General features: G+C 42.5%; 2 protein-coding genes across 2 annotated transcripts in view; one reads left to right on the top strand and one right to left on the bottom strand.

Moving 5' to 3' along the window:
• Positions 1 to 498: 498 nt before the first annotated feature.
• On the bottom strand, positions 499 to 2,795 carry tpbgb (trophoblast glycoprotein b). Its single transcript, XM_046315259.1, has one exon. It carries the CDS (start codon positions 2,260 to 2,262, stop codon positions 1,126 to 1,128), a length of 1,137 nt encoding a protein of 378 aa, XP_046171215.1. The 5' UTR covers positions 2,263 to 2,795; the 3' UTR covers positions 499 to 1,125.
• Positions 2,796 to 7,173: 4,378 nt separating this feature from the next.
• The window catches only part of LOC124005098 (inhibitor of Bruton tyrosine kinase-like), a 40,005-nt gene continuing 30,980 nt past the window's right edge, over positions 7,174 to 16,198 (top strand). Inside the window, 8 exon segments of the mRNA XM_046314030.1 lie at positions 7,174 to 7,342; positions 8,604 to 9,554; positions 11,110 to 11,206; positions 12,038 to 12,162; positions 14,886 to 14,996; positions 15,615 to 15,785; positions 16,072 to 16,119; positions 16,121 to 16,190. Of these exon segments, the coding sequence (XP_046169986.1) occupies positions 9,225 to 9,554; positions 11,110 to 11,206; positions 12,038 to 12,162; positions 14,886 to 14,996; positions 15,615 to 15,785; positions 16,072 to 16,119; positions 16,121 to 16,190 (952 nt within the window). The 5' untranslated portion in view covers positions 7,174 to 7,342; positions 8,604 to 9,224.

Genomic DNA, 16,198 nt, shown 5'->3' with positions numbered 1-16,198 from the left:
TGAGGTATGCAATCATTTGACTATCGCGCCAGGGATTTCTAACCGAATCCTAGTAGGGATTTAATTGGACAGGAACATTCAGTCACGTCTCGCTTCCCAAATAGAATGGAAGTTGACTTAACAGTAATTGGAAAGTAATTAAAATCAACTCATCTTCAAGATAAATTCTGCCACCTTCAGAAGTCCCAGTTAGCCTTTTCTCACCTCTTCAGAGTAAAAATTGGAAAGTCAACAACGGCTGCTGCCTGTAAATGTCTCATCTGCACGAGCTGACAGAGAACGAGTTAATGTATAAAGGGGACATGTGAAGTCTTGCCTGTGTGGTATGGTCGGTGCTGGCTGTGGCATGATGACCTCTGTCTGCATGCATGTGTTTGAACCTGCAACGAGGGAGTGGGCACTTCGCCATTTCGTGACCGTGAATCTCTCTGGTGCCCAAATACCTGCACATTCCTCAGTCACTGGAGTTTAAAAGGACCTCAGTCGAGAAAGGAAAACAGCAATGCAAGACATTTTATTCAGCTGTACATCATGAAAAATGTTGATAATGTCCACCTAACAAGTGCAATACTAGTGAGATAAATTAGCAAGTGCTTCAATAATTATATTAAAAATGAATAAATACAACTAAACAAGCATAGCAACACTGCAGTGGGAGGAAAGTAGAAACAAAATTGTTTAAAATATAACCAGCAGAAAAGATACATATATCCTATGTATATTAGCCTAGTTACTACCAGTCAAAATAAGTCTGTTTAGTTGGGAGTTCTACATACCATCCTCTTTTGCTCAAGGAAGGGAAAATGTTATATTACATAGAGCCCTCTCACAAACCCCATCTGAGTCATGATTCTCAGTCCATGGAACGTTGATCTACATGAAAAGGTGTAAAAACAAATAGACACTGCACTGCAGGGGCCAAGGGCATGCGTGGTGGCAGATTGTGGGTCGTCATGACTGAGGCTACTAAGAGTCATGACTGGTGTAGAAGTCTGGACAGTACTATGGGGGGGGGGGTTGCAGGCCGGAGCCCCCCGGAACTACAGAGATGCTCATGCATATCCTGCTCTTGACAAGTCATAATGCCTCAGTCACTGTGGGGCCCTGGCTCACTTAGCGGTCCTCTTAAATGTCGGAGTTGAGACTGAGGTTGGCCAACCTGGGGTCCGAGCTGATCTCATACCTGTAATGGTAGCCCTCCATGTGGTCCCTGCACGCGTCCCGAATATTGTATATCCAACGCTTTATCCCCTTCCTGTTGAGATAGAGGACCAGCAGAAATATCACTCCGATCAAGGCCAGCACCATGCCCAGGAAGACATACGAGGTCTCCAGCACACTTTTCATTTCACCTGAAAAGGTACAATCCAACTCCAAGTTCTCTATCTGGAGCAACGGTAACTGCCGCAGAAGCTCAGGGTCAGAACAGGTCATATTCTGCTTGTCTGTGACCTGCTCGGAGCTCCTCAGCCAGGCCACAAGGTCCTCGATATTGCAGTCACAGAGCCAAGGGTTCCCTGCCAGATGCACCTGAAGCCCAGGCTTGAGGCTGAAGTCCATCAGTGTAGTGTTGGGTAGTTGCCTCAGGGCATTGTCCCTTAAGTCTAGCTCACGGAGGGGAGGAACACTCAGCGTCCCGTTCCGGATGAAAATGAGGGAGTTGTTTTGTAGGTTGAGGATGGTGAGGTTGGGGAGGCGGGAGAACATGCCCTCAGGGAGGACAACCAGGTCATTGTTAGACAGGTCTAAGCGGGTAAGTTGAAGGGCTCCGCCACTCCGTAGCAGGCTGAAGAGCTCATCCATGAAAGAATGGTTGTAAAAAGCCCTGCTGAGGTTAAGATCCAGCAGTTTGTTGTAATCAGGGAAGGCTTGAGCACTAAAATTCAGAATCCTGTTGTTACTCAAGTCTAGCAGCCTGAGATTTGGCAAGTTGTTTAATACATTGTGGCCCACCAGCTCCACCTGGTTTCCTGTGAGATACAAGTCTGTTAATTGCTCAAGAGGCACAGGGAAAGACCCAGCTGTGAGATGAGAAATATTGTTCCCAGTAATAAACAGGGTTTTAGTGTTTGCTGGCAATGGTTGCGGAACCATGAATAAGCCCTGGTTCACACATTTGACCGTGGATGTGAAACAGACGCATTTGTCAGGACAGGCTGAATCTGAAACGAGGATGGCAAAGAAAAACCACAAACGAAGCAGAGTCGTATTTTCCCGGGATTCTTCAAGTTTACAACATAACAATGAGCTCGCAAAACGCATTTTTTCACCTGTGGTCCCAATGAATCTGATAGATGAAACGAAGCACAGTGCTTATTACAGTGCACAAATGTTTTTTTCCCCCGAGTCAATCCACGTTCAAGTTCCTGTCCTCCACGTGGAAAAGGCTATTTTTCTACCTTTTTCCGGGAAATAGCTCTACTTTCGATTGAAACTGGGAGGCAACGGATACATTCATTAGCTAAACAGCATCCTCGCAATACATTTACACGCAGAGAAAAGTTTCGGTTGCCAATCAAGTCTCTCACCATGATCCTCGTGTTATAGTGGGGGCTTTCAAATCCGCTTGCAGTTCGTTTGATCGCACCGTTCTCCCTCAAATATATTCAAGTCAACCTTTGAAGTGAAGTGCGTAAAAAGTCATTAGATTTCGAGGAGATTTCCCAATAACGCCAAGAACACACGATACAACAAAAGCATCTGTGCACACACTTGGTCCAACACTGCTTCCCTCGAATCAACTGAATACGCTCTTCTCCAAGTGGAGTATGCGAAAATTAGTCCGCGGCGGCACAAACCACTGCGAGGGCTATACCATGTTAAATTACAACGGGTGAGCAAGGAAACTTCAGTAAACGGGTGTTGTCGTCCAACAAATGAAACATGAGTTATATATCCTTGTTATTGCTCACATTTCTTGTTCCCTTTATTTATTTAAATGCATACACAATCACAATATGCGCAGTCTCTATTGGGCGTTTCACTGTGGTCAAGAAAATGACATGGGTGTGCGCCAAAATAAACCATTGCTTCATAGCTGAAGTAGCCTGGTCTAATCTAATGACAGGTTTTCGATCCAAAATCAAATGCATCATCAACTGTACTCAATTATTAGGAAACTGTAAACAAGTATTGCATATGATTTAATATCGTAAATTACATCTCAGATACATTGTAGATATCAGGGCCACTCAGCCAATGTGCTGGAGAGCTAAGGGAATGCAATTTTAAACCTCAGAACACAAAGAACCCATTAGTCTCAGACTTTATGTTTCGATTGAAAGATTATTGCCAAATGAAAATTCATCACTTGTTGTGTAATGCACTTCCTCACTTAGGCTATTATGTGCTTTTAGAGGGGAATGACAATCGAGAGCTAATGTGGGTGGTTTAATGTACTATATCCTACTGGGCTGCAATTCGTTTGAATAGCCAGCAGTAACATGTAAGCATAGCCATGGGAAATAGGGGTGCTGATGGTGCTGCAGATAAATAAATAAAAAAGATATAATAATTTATAAAATATTACTATATTTTTTGTCCCACAAAATGAGTGTACTAGATCCCCCTCACCCGACAGCACGGCCATACAGTACACGTGTTAATTTAGACAGTTATCATTAATTTAGATTAGTTAACAGCCGACATATAATCCTAATTGATTGAAGAGGAGCACATAGTCCCCTGGGTCCAGGGCATAACACTGATGAAGTTCATGGTTGGAGAGAAACCAAGCACTGCTGTTAGTGTGAAGAAGCCTGCGTGTGTGTGTGTTTGAGAGAGACAGTACATAGGTTTACACAGTCAATTTCATGCTCTTATACATGTAGTTACATGTATGTCATTTAGCAGACACTCTTATCCAAAGCGACTTACTGGAGCAATTAGGGCTAAGTGCCTTGATCAAGGGCACATCAACAGATTTTTCACCTAGTCAGCTAAGGGATTCAAACCAGTGACCGCTTAGTTACTGGCCCAACGCTCTTAACCGTTAAGCTACCTGCACTGTAATTACTCTTGTAACAACATTCTATTAAAATGTTAATTGATAATAATCTATTAACATCATTTTTAGTGATCCACTGTAATGTTTTTGTAATTATATAAGAGAAATGTATCCCCTTTTAAAATAGCTAAACTGCTGGTCACCAGGATCTTCCGGTTCCATGTCCGAACTTAATCTGGCCCAAATAAAGGAGAGCAGCATGAAAATAGTTTTTTTCCAAAAGGTTTAATATCAACCAATTTTTCCACATTTGTGTTTTTTTTAAATCAGAAATAAATGCTTATGTGAACCTTTATGTGTGTGACAAATCTGACTGATTTTTAATTCATAGATTTTAGATGTGTATTAAAATGTTGTTGTTTTTTGTTGCAAAATGCTATATATATCCCATTGTTTAACTGGAATAGTATGTTTGTATCCTGTATATTTAATATGTAAATTCTATCCATAATAAATGTAGCCTCATGCTATTAGCGTTTAGTTGGCCTCGTCCCAAGTTGCACCCTATTCTATCTTGGCCAGGTCACAGTTGCAAATGAGAACTTGTTCTCAACTAGCCTACCTGGTTAAATAAAGGTGAACTTCTCTGTATTGTACACTACATGTGACCAGAGCCCAGATCTCATATGACTGATAAATATAGGCCATTTTTTTCTGGGACTTCCTGCGGGGACTTCCTTCCATTCAGCCACAAGAGCATTAGTGAGGTCTGGCACTGAAGTTGGGTGATTTGGCCTGGCTTGCATTCGGCATTCCAATTCATCCCAAAGGTGTTTGATGGGGTTGAGGTCAGTGCTTTGTGCAGGCCAGTCAAGTTATTCCACACCAATCTCGACGGACCATTTCTGTATGGACCTCGCTTTGTGCAAGGGGGCATTGGGGCGGCAGGGTAGCCTAGTGGTTAGAGCGTTGGAATAGGAACCGGAAGGATGCAAGTTCAAACCCCCGAGCTGACAAGGTACAAATCTGTTTTTCTGCCCTTGAACAGGCAGTTAACCCACTGTTCCTAGGCTGTCATTGTAAATAACAATTTGTTCTTAACTGACTTGCCTATTTAAATAAAGGTAAAATAAATAAATTAAATTAAATTGTCATGCTAAGACTGGAAAGGGCCCTCCGCAAACTGTTGCCACAAAGATAAAAGCACAGAATTGTCTAGAATATAATTTTATGCTGTAGCATTTAGATTTCCCTTCACTGGAATTAAGGGGCATAGCCCGAACCTTGAAAAACACCCCCAGACCATTATTCCTCCTCTAAACATTCGGGCAGGTGGCGTTCTCTTAGCATCAGCCAAACCCAGATTCGTCCATCGGACTGCCAGGTGGTAAAGCGTGATTAATCACCCCAGAGAACGCATTTCCACTGCTCCAGAGTCCACGTGGGGCATTGCACATGGTGATGTTAGGCTTGCTTGTGTGTGGATGCTCGGCCATGTAAACCCATTTCATGAATCTCTTGACGAACAGTTATTGTGCTGACGTTGCTTTCAGAAGCAGTTTGGAAATCGGTAATGAGTGTCGCAACTGAGGAAAGATTATTTTTGCTTTATGCTTTATGCTTCCGTACTTGTCGGTCCCGTTCTGTGAGCTTGTGTGTCCTACCACTTTGCGGCTGAACCTTTGTTGCTCCTAGAAGTTTCCACTTCACAATAACAGGATTTACAGTTAACCAGGGCAGTCTAGCAGGGCAGAAACTTGAGGAACTGACTTGTTGGAAAGCTGGCATCCTATGATGGTGCCACATTCAAAGTCACTAATCTCTTCAGTAAGGCCATTCCACTGCTAATGTTTGTCTATAGAGATTGCATGGCTGTGTGCTCAATTTTATACACCTGTCAGCAACGGGTATGGCTGAAATAGCCAAATTCATTAATTTGAAAGGTTGTCCACATACTTTTGGGCATGTATTGTATCTCGTTTTGCAACAAAATGTGATTGTTTGTCTCTATCAAATAAAATCATCTAGTGATAGATTTCAAACAAATACATGTCTGTCCTTAAAAAACAACAACATTTATTTATTTAACCAGGCGAGTCAGTTAAGAACAAATTATTATTTACAATGACGGCCTACCAGGGAACAGTGGGTTAGCTGCCTTGTTCAGGGACAGAACGACAATTTTTTATCACGTCAGCTCAGGGATTCAATCCAGCAACCTTTTGGTCATTGGCCCAACACTCTAACCACTAAGCTACTTGCTGCCCCATTTAGCAATCCCATGCCATGATTAGATTCTGAAAAAACACACCAATCTCCTTCCTACGTTCTTTAAACTTAAAAAGCCTATTTACCAACATTTCTGAAAATTGATATATAGCGTTTGCATTGAAACTATTCTTAACTACACAGGCATAGGCACTGAAGAATAACCTAATGTGAAGTTTTACCAAAGTATTGTACCAAAGTCTTTCTGGCTGCACTCTTTCCTCATTGGTGGTGGTTTCTGAGGACTGGCCTCCTGATCTTAGTCAGTAGCAGAACTGTTCTCCTGGGATTATGCAGGATAATGCTGCTATCCAGTTTATAACCCTAGCTCTACCCTTGACCCCTTACATATTCTTAACTGGTGCCCACATGACCATCAATTGAAACTAAGAGACGTGGAGGAGAAATCATTTTTCCTTTTCAGTAACCTTCATGCATTTATTAATTAAAGTCATTATTTATTATTTTCAAGTTGAAAACCAGTGGCCCAAGGGTAGACAAACCTGGACCTACTCTGCCCCCCCCCCAATCAATACATTAATGTAACTAGTCTACTCCCAGCTCTTAACTCAGAATACGTGTCACTTTTCATTTATTTAAAGACAGCCAATTTCTCCAAGCAGTGACGTCAATCAATCGAGCGGAATGATTTTGACGGTATGCCAATCATCTGTGACAGGGGGCACTATATCAAGGACCTACATATGTGTCTAGATGATATACCTTCTCCCGTGACTGCTGCACATATCGGTGTTCATATTTTTAATGCAGTCATTCAGTACATGTGCCGAGTTTACCATTTAAAGTGCTTAATCAACTCCACATTGACAAATGCAACCAGACCTCTGAGGTCTCGATCAGACTTTCGTATGGTAATTTCACGATGACGCAATGACACTGTCCAATTGTAAACGGGAATGTAAGATCTCTCAACCAATCAGAAGTCTCCGTGTTACCCAGCCACCCTTCTTTTTTGGTTCCTTACATAACTGCGGAGTAGGTTTGTTCTGGCCAAATATCCAGGTTTAATAAGAGCTTTTAGCGATGCATATTTTTGAAACGATGACATTGTCGGTGTGTACCGTTGGAGCAAGCTTCATCACCACTTTCGTCTTCATCTAGCGGCAGGTGAGAAAGCGGAATGTGGTCGTGGCAATCTACTTTCACTGCAACTCTCTAGCATTGCTAATTTAACTGAGTTTAGCGATGATGTGTCAGTAGCATCATTCAGATCTCGATGGTCACATCAGGGTAACAAGCCAACAATACGTATATAACAAGTTTTAATTTAGTTTAAAGTATTTGAGATTGTCCAATATGTTAATTGTTTGTAGCTAATTTAGTTAGCCAAGTTCAAATGCTCGCTAGCTGTCAATGTAGTAGGTAACTAGCCAGGATTTAGAGAATGAACGCTTCATTCGCTTGTAGGAAATTGTTAAATAATGGTGTACATGCATATAACTCGTTGTAATACCACTGGATTACATTGTAGCTAGCTGCCCAGTGAGTAAAAATTGTAGGCCTAATGTCTGGTGCTAGTCTCCTAAGAGACTTAACGTTAGCTAACTAGTTAATAACATAGTTGTACGAAGTAGCAAGTATGCTAGATGGAAGCAGCAACGACTGGATCCGCTACTAACTTCGCTACGTAGCTAATCAACATATGTTAGCTATGTTAACTACACCGTGGACATCTAATGCACACCATACATCTGACAGGTATTTTGCAGACCAATGCATCTTTATTTGAATACCTTTTTTATTATATCTAAAAACATGTTTTTCACTTTCACAACTCCAAACTGTGCATGTTGTGAAAACAGTATTTTTTTTCGTGTTACTAAAACCTTTGTGCAGTATTTTTGGCCTGGAGTCAATAGACATAGCTTAGCTGGACTACTATTATAGGTATAGTAGGGTCAAGTTAATTGATCCTTGCTGGCTGTCCCTGCCTATCTGGGGTGCTGAACTGCACTCTGACCTCTGTTGACCTTTCAACATAGATTAAACAGGTTAAAACCTAGCAAGCCATATAGCATAGTACAGTTCAAGAGCAAGATGGGTATGTTGGATTTTCCAGAGCAATAATAATAATAATAATATATGCCATTTAGCAGACGCTTTTATCCAAAGCACAGTCATGTGGTATGGGTGGTGGATTGAACCCACTACCCTGGCTTTACAAGCGCCATGCTCTACCAACTGAGCTACAGAAGGACCATGCATTTGTTCTTGGCACTTTGAATAGGCGTGTTCTGTGGCCTTGTGGACAGACATTTAGTACATGCCATGTTTGTGTTGTGTAGCTATGAATCCAGTTGTTTTCTCTACCTTGCATGTGCTTACAGTGTTTTACAACTAATGACTTTGTCCACCCTTTATTCCCCAGGTTCCCAATATAATTATGGAGTTTTGAGAAGGGTTTTTGTGTTTTTTTGGGGGAAAGGGGGTCTTTCCCCTCAATTTTGATGGACTATTTGAAGGGACTTTCTGGAGGGTTATTGAACCTGCCTTTTGTAAAATATTGTATATATTTTTTTTGAAGTTGGAAAAGGAGAAAATATATTTTTTGTAATATATTTATAGTATATTTGTATTTTATTTTATATAAGTGTAGAATTTATATATACGTTTATTGAATTCCTGATGCCATTGTATGTTTAATAATAACACATTTGGTTGTGTTGAGCTTTGGGTCTACATTGTGGACTAAGATGACCTAAAACAAGGCCATGGGGTTGCTAGGGTGCTGTGGAATCTCAACACAAGCACAATTCTAGCACTCCGTAACAATCTCCCACCTTTTTCTATTTTCTTCAGAGAGCAGCTACTTACAAAACATTATAATTTCAAAGTCACATTGACTTGACCTCAAGCATTCTCTTAGGGTTTGTTGCTGTTTCAGTGTTTGTTTTAGAGTTAGGAGTGGGGGGAGCAGGGTCTCTGTGACTGGGTAAGTTTGCTGCTTTTAGAGCAGGGAGTTTACGGCAAAGTTTAGAAGTCTCTCAGGATGAGCGTGGTGATGGCAAACCCGGACTGCACGCCAAAATGCCGCTCCATGCGGCATGCAGATGAAGTGGTGGCGGCGCTGACGCGGGGTTCAGAGGGGAGCCTGCGGGCCTTCCTCAACGCCCACTGCCACAACGCGGCCACACTGAGGGACGCCTTCGGTCGCACGGCCCTGCACCTGGCCGCCTCACTGGGCAAGAGGGCCCTGCTGGAGTGGATGCTGGAGAGCAAGAGCCCTGACCTCATGGTGAAGGACAAGGAGTCTGGCTGGACCGCCCTGCACCGCAGTGTCTTCTACGGACACATTCATTGCCTCATGTCACTCATTAAGGTGAGTCTCCCTCTGATTCAGAACTAATGTTTAGATGACTGCGCCTCCTTTGGCCTCTACATACAGTGGCATGAAAAAGTATGTGAACCCTTTTTGTGTTTCCTGGAATTCTGAAAAAGTATGTGAAACCTTGGATTTTATAACTGGTTGACCCTCCTTTGCCAGCAATAACCTCAACCAAATGTTTTCTGTAGTTGCGGATCAGACCTGCACAACGGTCAGGAGGAATTTTGGACAATTCCTCTTAACAAAACCGTTTCAGTTCAGAACTTTTCTTGGGATGTCTTGGGATGTCAGCATCTCAATCAGGTTGAGGTCAGTATTTTGTTGTTGATTTGGTTTGTTTTGTGTCGTTGTCCTGTTGCATCACCCAATTCTATTGGGCTTCAATTGGCAGACAGATGGCCCTGCAAAATGTCTTGATAAACTTGGGACTTAATTTTTCCGTTGACGATAGCAAGCTGTCCAGGCCCTGAGGCAGCAAAGCAGACCCAAACCATGATGCTCCCTCCATTGTACTTTAGTAACTTTACAGTTGGGGAATAGTTCTGGTATTGGTGTGCTGTGCTCTTTATTTTATTTTCTTCTCCACTCAATGCTGTGTGTTCCTTCCAAACAACTCGACTTTAGTTTCATCTGGCCATAGAATATGTTGTCAGTAGCGCTGTTGAACATCCAGATGCTTTTTTGTAAACGTCAGATGTGCAGCAATGTTTTTTTTTGGACAGCAGTGGCTTCTTCTGTGGTGTCCTCCATGAACACCATTCTTGTTTAGTGTTTTACGTATTGTGGACTCATCAAAAGAGATGTTAGCATGTTCCAGAGACTTTTGTAAGTCTTTAGCTGATATTCTGCGATTCTTCTTAACCTCATTGAGCATTCTGCGCTGTGCTCTTGTAGTCATCTTTGCAGGATGGACACTCCTAATTAGAGTAGCAACAGTGCTGAACTTTCTCCATTTATAGACTATTTTTCTAACTGTGGACTGATGAACATCAAGGCTTTGAGATACCTTTGTAACCCTTTACAGCTTTATTCTAGTCAATAATTCTTAGGTCTTCTGAGATCTCTTTTGTTCGAGGCATGGTTCACATCAGGCAATGCCTCTTGTAAATCGCAAACTCAAATTTTGTCTGTTTTTTGGGCAGGGCAGCTCTAACCAACATCTCTAATCTCGTCTCATTGATTGTGCTCCAGGTTAGCTGACTCCAATTGGCTTTTGGAGAAGTAATTCGCCTAGGATTTCACATACTCTTTCCAACCTACACTGTGAATGCTTAAATTATGTTTTCAATATAGACATGACATACAATAATGTGTTTATTAGTTTTAGCACATTGTGTTTGCATATTGTTGTGACTTAGATGAAAATCAAATCAAATTTTAGTACCAATTAATGCAGAAATCCAGGTAGTTCCAAAGGGTTCACATACTTTTTCTTGCCACTTTAAATTATTGCTACTCTATTCTTAACTGCTACATCACTTACAGCTAGATGTAGTTATAGGGAAATAGTATACTGGCCCTAGTCTAGAATGGTGCTTCTGTGTTGCAGCATGGTGGCATTCTCTCCACCCAGGATAAGGAGGGCCTCTCTGTCCTGGACTTAACCATGAAGGACAGACCAGCACACGTGGTGTTTACGAAGACGGGTGAGGATCGCTTATCGTTTCATATCCATCTCTCATTTAGACAATGCATGACTAAAAAGTGAAAAGGTGGATGTTTCTTTAAAGCACATGGTAAAGACTGCTGTCAATCGTTGTCGTTTACCTGTAGAAAATGCTGTTGGAAGTCTTGGCTAGGGATGCACGATATATCTGTGAACATATCGGAATCGGACGATATTAGCTAAAAATGCCAACATCGGAATCGGCCGACGCTAGCTAACTATAGCTACTGAAACAGATTGTCGTTATGTGACGTGTATCTTTTTTGACACGCAAAGACCCAAACGACGTTCTGCAGAAATCCTGGTGGAGAATGAAACGACTGAATAAATGAACAACAAAATGGCACAGCAAGTTAGTGAAAGAAATAGGTTTTGATTATGTTTTACTGGTAATGGGGACATGCGTAAATGCAAAAAAATTAACTTTTTGGTCAGTGTGGTGTGTGTAACCTTTATTTAACTAGGCAAGTTAACAAAATCTTATTTACAATGAGGGCCTGGACCACGCAGGGCTAATTTTGCGCAACCCTATGGGACTCCCAATCACGGCCAGATGTGATACAGCCTGGATTTGAACCAGGGACTGTAGTGAAGCTTCTTGCACTGAGATACAGTGCCTTAGACTGCTGCTTCCGTGTGTGTTAACTATTTAACCGTACTAGAATGCTTAAGGCCGCAAAAATGTTCAATATCGGTATCGGATTTTGTTGGCAAGGAAAATATCGGTATTGGCCAAAAATGTGATATTGGTGCATCACTAGACTTGGCTGTGACAAACATTTTTTTGTAACTTTTGTTTTCTCTCTCTCAGACCCCACTGAGGTTTATACCTGGGGGAACAACACCAATTTCAGTCTGGGGCACGGGAACCAGGAGAGCAGGCATCACCCGGAGATTGTGGATCTGTTTGCCCGTACCAGGGTTTACGTCAAACAGGTAAACAAACTGACTACTATAGAGATCCAATAACTGTTCTCTTTAATTATTTGGAGTCTATGCTCTGTTCCTTTCCTCTTAAGGGGAGGTGTTCTGCCTCTGTTTGCCACCAGCTATTAGATAGTCACATGAGTCATGATAGGGCTTCCCCACCTTCAACAGCCTAGTCTCCTGGGGATTCCTCCCTCCACACAGACTTTGCCTCAATATATGGCTTACCAGGGGGATCCATCACAACAATGCTTATGTAAACACGGTTGTCCCGTTTGGGTCTCCTGGATAAACCCCCCCCCCCCCTCCTGGCAAAACAGACCCCCTCCTGGGATATTCCCTCACTACAGGCTGTTCTCCTGGGAACAACGGGCATGGGTAGGAACTAGGAAACAAAGGTGTTCGTATAAGTTGGCATTGTTCTTATTGGGTGGTTGTGTACGGTATAAGGGGTAAAATCACAGCAATGGTAGCTGGCTATTATGTAGCTCTCTTGTAAACGAAGCTAAAATCACATCAGGAGACCACTTTTGAAGTTTGTCTTATGTGTAGTTACCTTTTAATTCAAGTGCACATGCACCTAGCACTGTTTTAGTTTGCAGTGTTTTTCTGTAGCACACGTGATGGAGTTGTCAAAACAAATGCCCACTGGATTGACGCAAATAATCATGAAATCATTCTATCAGGTAGGCATAGGCTACTTTTAACTTAACATATAGTTGAGTATGTTTTGGGGAAAGCCTTTACATCTACCAGAAGACTGTTCTCACTAGCATCGCTATATATATATATGTATATGTATATGTATATGTATATATGTATATATATATATGTATTTATATTTATATGTTTCTACCGTCCCTTTTTTTCATTGTTGGGGTGGCAACAGTTTAGAGGCAATGTGCCGCTGCTAAATGAATACCGGGGAAACACTGACTGACATCATTGTCCTCCTATCACTATGGATTTGGGGGTTTTAGAAATTGAAATATAATTTCTAAGCTCCTTTTTAGTGAGAGGGTGAATGACTGAGAGGAGTAGGACAGGTGCACTGGGCTTGGGTTCTGTGTCTGGCTTTGTCTAGCCCAGCTCTGCATGGTTAAACCCACATTGGCCTTATGTGCGGTCCCCTCTACAGTGTCCCTGATGGCCATGTGGAGGCCCTTAGAGTGATTAAGGCTATTGACACCAGACAGCACCTGTGTTACTGCCCAGTCTCTCTTTCTTTAGTACAGAGCAGGGTTCCCCAACTTGTGGCCCATTCTTTCATTTGGCCCCCAAGTTTTTGGAGGAAAAAATATATATATTGTCATTGTTGGACATAAGACTGTAAAAACAGCAGGAAATCAGCTCCAAGTGATTTTAATAAATCTGTTCCAAGTATTCCTGTGCGTAATAGAGAGATGTGATCATATACAAATTTAAGCAAGGTTTGAAATGATTGTTTTAGTCAAACATTATCTGTTTGGGATTCTTGCGGTCAATTTGCGGTCTACATATTGTTTTGAATTAGGTTCCGGCCCCTGAACATCTGCTCAAAAACATATCGGGCCGCGGCTGAATCTCGTTGACGATCCCCGGTGTTCTAATTATCAGCGTAAGAACACTATGAAAGCTATATCAGTGCTGCCACGTGATCGTTTCCCCGGCACCTGGCACATTCCAAGCTTAATTGCACCTCTCATACATCTTCCTCCTACAGATAACCATTCACTTCTGGTGTAGACCCTCTAAACCTAAGCACTCAATATTTCAATATGATACCTGATAATTAACCCTATTCCAAGTTTAGGAGTTAGAACCCAGAATACATCACTGGTATAGATGGTGCTGAGAGGTCTGAGGAAGAAACCTTGTAAGATAACTGTGTTTTTTAGTTAATGTTGTAGAGATCTATGAGGTCATTTTGTGGAGATGTAGGCCCTAACTATGGTTAGAACTGTTTTCAAGCGGTTATTTAGACTCTTGACAGGAAGGACCTTTTCACAGGGAGCAATGCTAGGGAATTCATTCCTATGACATAATCAGCTCTCGTGCTCTGCTACAGCTCATGATGTCATAGGGTGGCATGCATTCCTAGTTAAGTACAGATTTTGACTAAAGTCTTTGGGTTAGATATGTTATAGCTATATCCGATGTAATATTGAAAGGTAATGACCCAACTTTTGAGTTTATCTAAGTTTCATTATTGTCCTATGGCAGGTTGCTGTTTAGCATCTTACATTTTATACACATTTTCATGACCTTTGCTCAGTGGGGAGCAGATCCCATTTCAAGACCTCTCAGTGACCTACTGGTACCCCTACATGGAGTCAGAGCCATTGTCCTCAGTGCAACCTGCCCACAGTCCAACAGGTGCTAGGGGTTAAATATTTATCCCAGTATGACATGCTTTAATTAAATGAGCCGGGTATGTGTGTGGGGCTGTCTCGTTATCAATGTGATACATCGGGGAAACATCCCCTACGCCCTATTGAGAGCTGGAGGGGACAATGCATTAGTAATGATGTTTACTTTTCCACTTGTGCCCCGGCCTATAGTACCACCACTATTTGACTATTACTACGAGAGGGCTTCGTTTGGCCACGGAAATCAATCAACAATCGATCAAACACGCTGCGGTCTTTTTCTTTGAGTTCTTGTGATGAGAATTTGACAGTGGAGCAAAATTGTCTCACTGAATAGACCTACATTATTGATTACCCCCAGAAATGTGTTTCCTTTCCTCTCAGGTGGTGCTGTGTAAGTTCCACTCAGTGTTCCTGTCTCAGAAGGGGCAGGTGTATACATGTGGACACGGGCAGGGAGGTCGGCTGGGACACGGGGACGAACAGACATATCTGGTGAGAATACTATATTGTATCTGACCTATCAAATTTTATTGGTCACATAAGTGTATATTCTACCCATGCGTGAATTTATTATTTTTTGTTTTTTTTGTTTGTGCATATCCCACTCCCCCTGAGACACCCTTAGAGGGGGTCATGACCAGGGATCAGCCATTATTGACAGCGACCCAGGAGCAATTAGGGTCAAGTCCCTTTCTCAAGGGCACATTGACAGTTTTTTTCACCCAATTGGCTCTGTGATTCGAACCAGCAACCTTTTGGTTACTGGACCAGCACTCTTAACTGCTGGCTACTTCCTGTATGTCTGTTTAACTCTGTTCACATGCTTCTAGCTTGTAACCACTCCACCCTGAGTGTACCTGGGGTTGATTTGCACACCTGTGCTAAACCTGTGTTAACCTGGTTTGAAATACTTTTTTTGAAATGTGTTTGAGCTTGTCTGGCACAATGTAACCAGTGGAATCGTCCCAAAAGTGTCCACTTCAATATTACCCCGTTTTTGAAGGCACGCCAGGGCAGGCGCAAGCAAACGTTCAAAGTATTTGACATATAAAATAAAAAAAACATACTATTCAAAGTGAAATAGGGCTGTGGATTTTTATCATCGGTCAGGTTCCTCGGATGGTGGAGGGGCTCCTGTCTCATCACTGCTCCCAGGTGGCTGCAGCCAAGGACCACACGGTGGTGCTGACCGAGGAGGGCTATGTCTACACCTTCGGCCTCAACACCTTCCACCAGCTGGGACTGGCTCCCCCGCCCGCCTCCAGCCACCTGCCCAAACAGGTAAGAGAGACACCTGGCCAGGCATGGTGCCCACATAGAGACTACATAGCTAGGCAGCTAGATGGGGCGTTGTCCCTAACCACGTGAGCGGAGTAGGACAAGCTAAGGAAAGAACTCCCGGGGCCTCATTTAGCAATATATATGTGTGTTTGTTATGACAATTGCATGAACAAATCCAATGCATCAGAAGACAAAACATATACACAGCAGACACTTGAATCTGAGGGAAGCTGAATTCGTGTGGATTGGTTGTTGACTGACGTTGGTCTTGTCCAATGGGATGTAGGTATTCTCCAAGACTCTTAAAGGCAGGACTGTTATTGGTGTAGCAGCGGGGGAGATTCCACACAGTTCTGTGGACCAGGGAGGCTGTCTACACAGTGGGACTGAACGGAGGGCAGCTGGGTAAGTCA

This window comes from Oncorhynchus gorbuscha, linkage group LG19 (assembly GCF_021184085.1).
Source record: "Oncorhynchus gorbuscha isolate QuinsamMale2020 ecotype Even-year linkage group LG19, OgorEven_v1.0, whole genome shotgun sequence".
NCBI classification, from domain to species: Eukaryota; Metazoa; Chordata; class Actinopteri; order Salmoniformes; family Salmonidae; genus Oncorhynchus; species Oncorhynchus gorbuscha.
Note: the sequence above shows the minus strand (reverse complement) of the source record. Positions and strands in the feature narration are given on the sequence as shown.

What these genes read in the sequence shown, in the direction of transcription:
- tpbgb (XM_046315259.1), bottom strand. Translation starts at nt 2,262, where the DNA reads ATGCGTTTTGCGAGCTCATTGTTATGTTGTAAACTTGAAGAATCCCGG.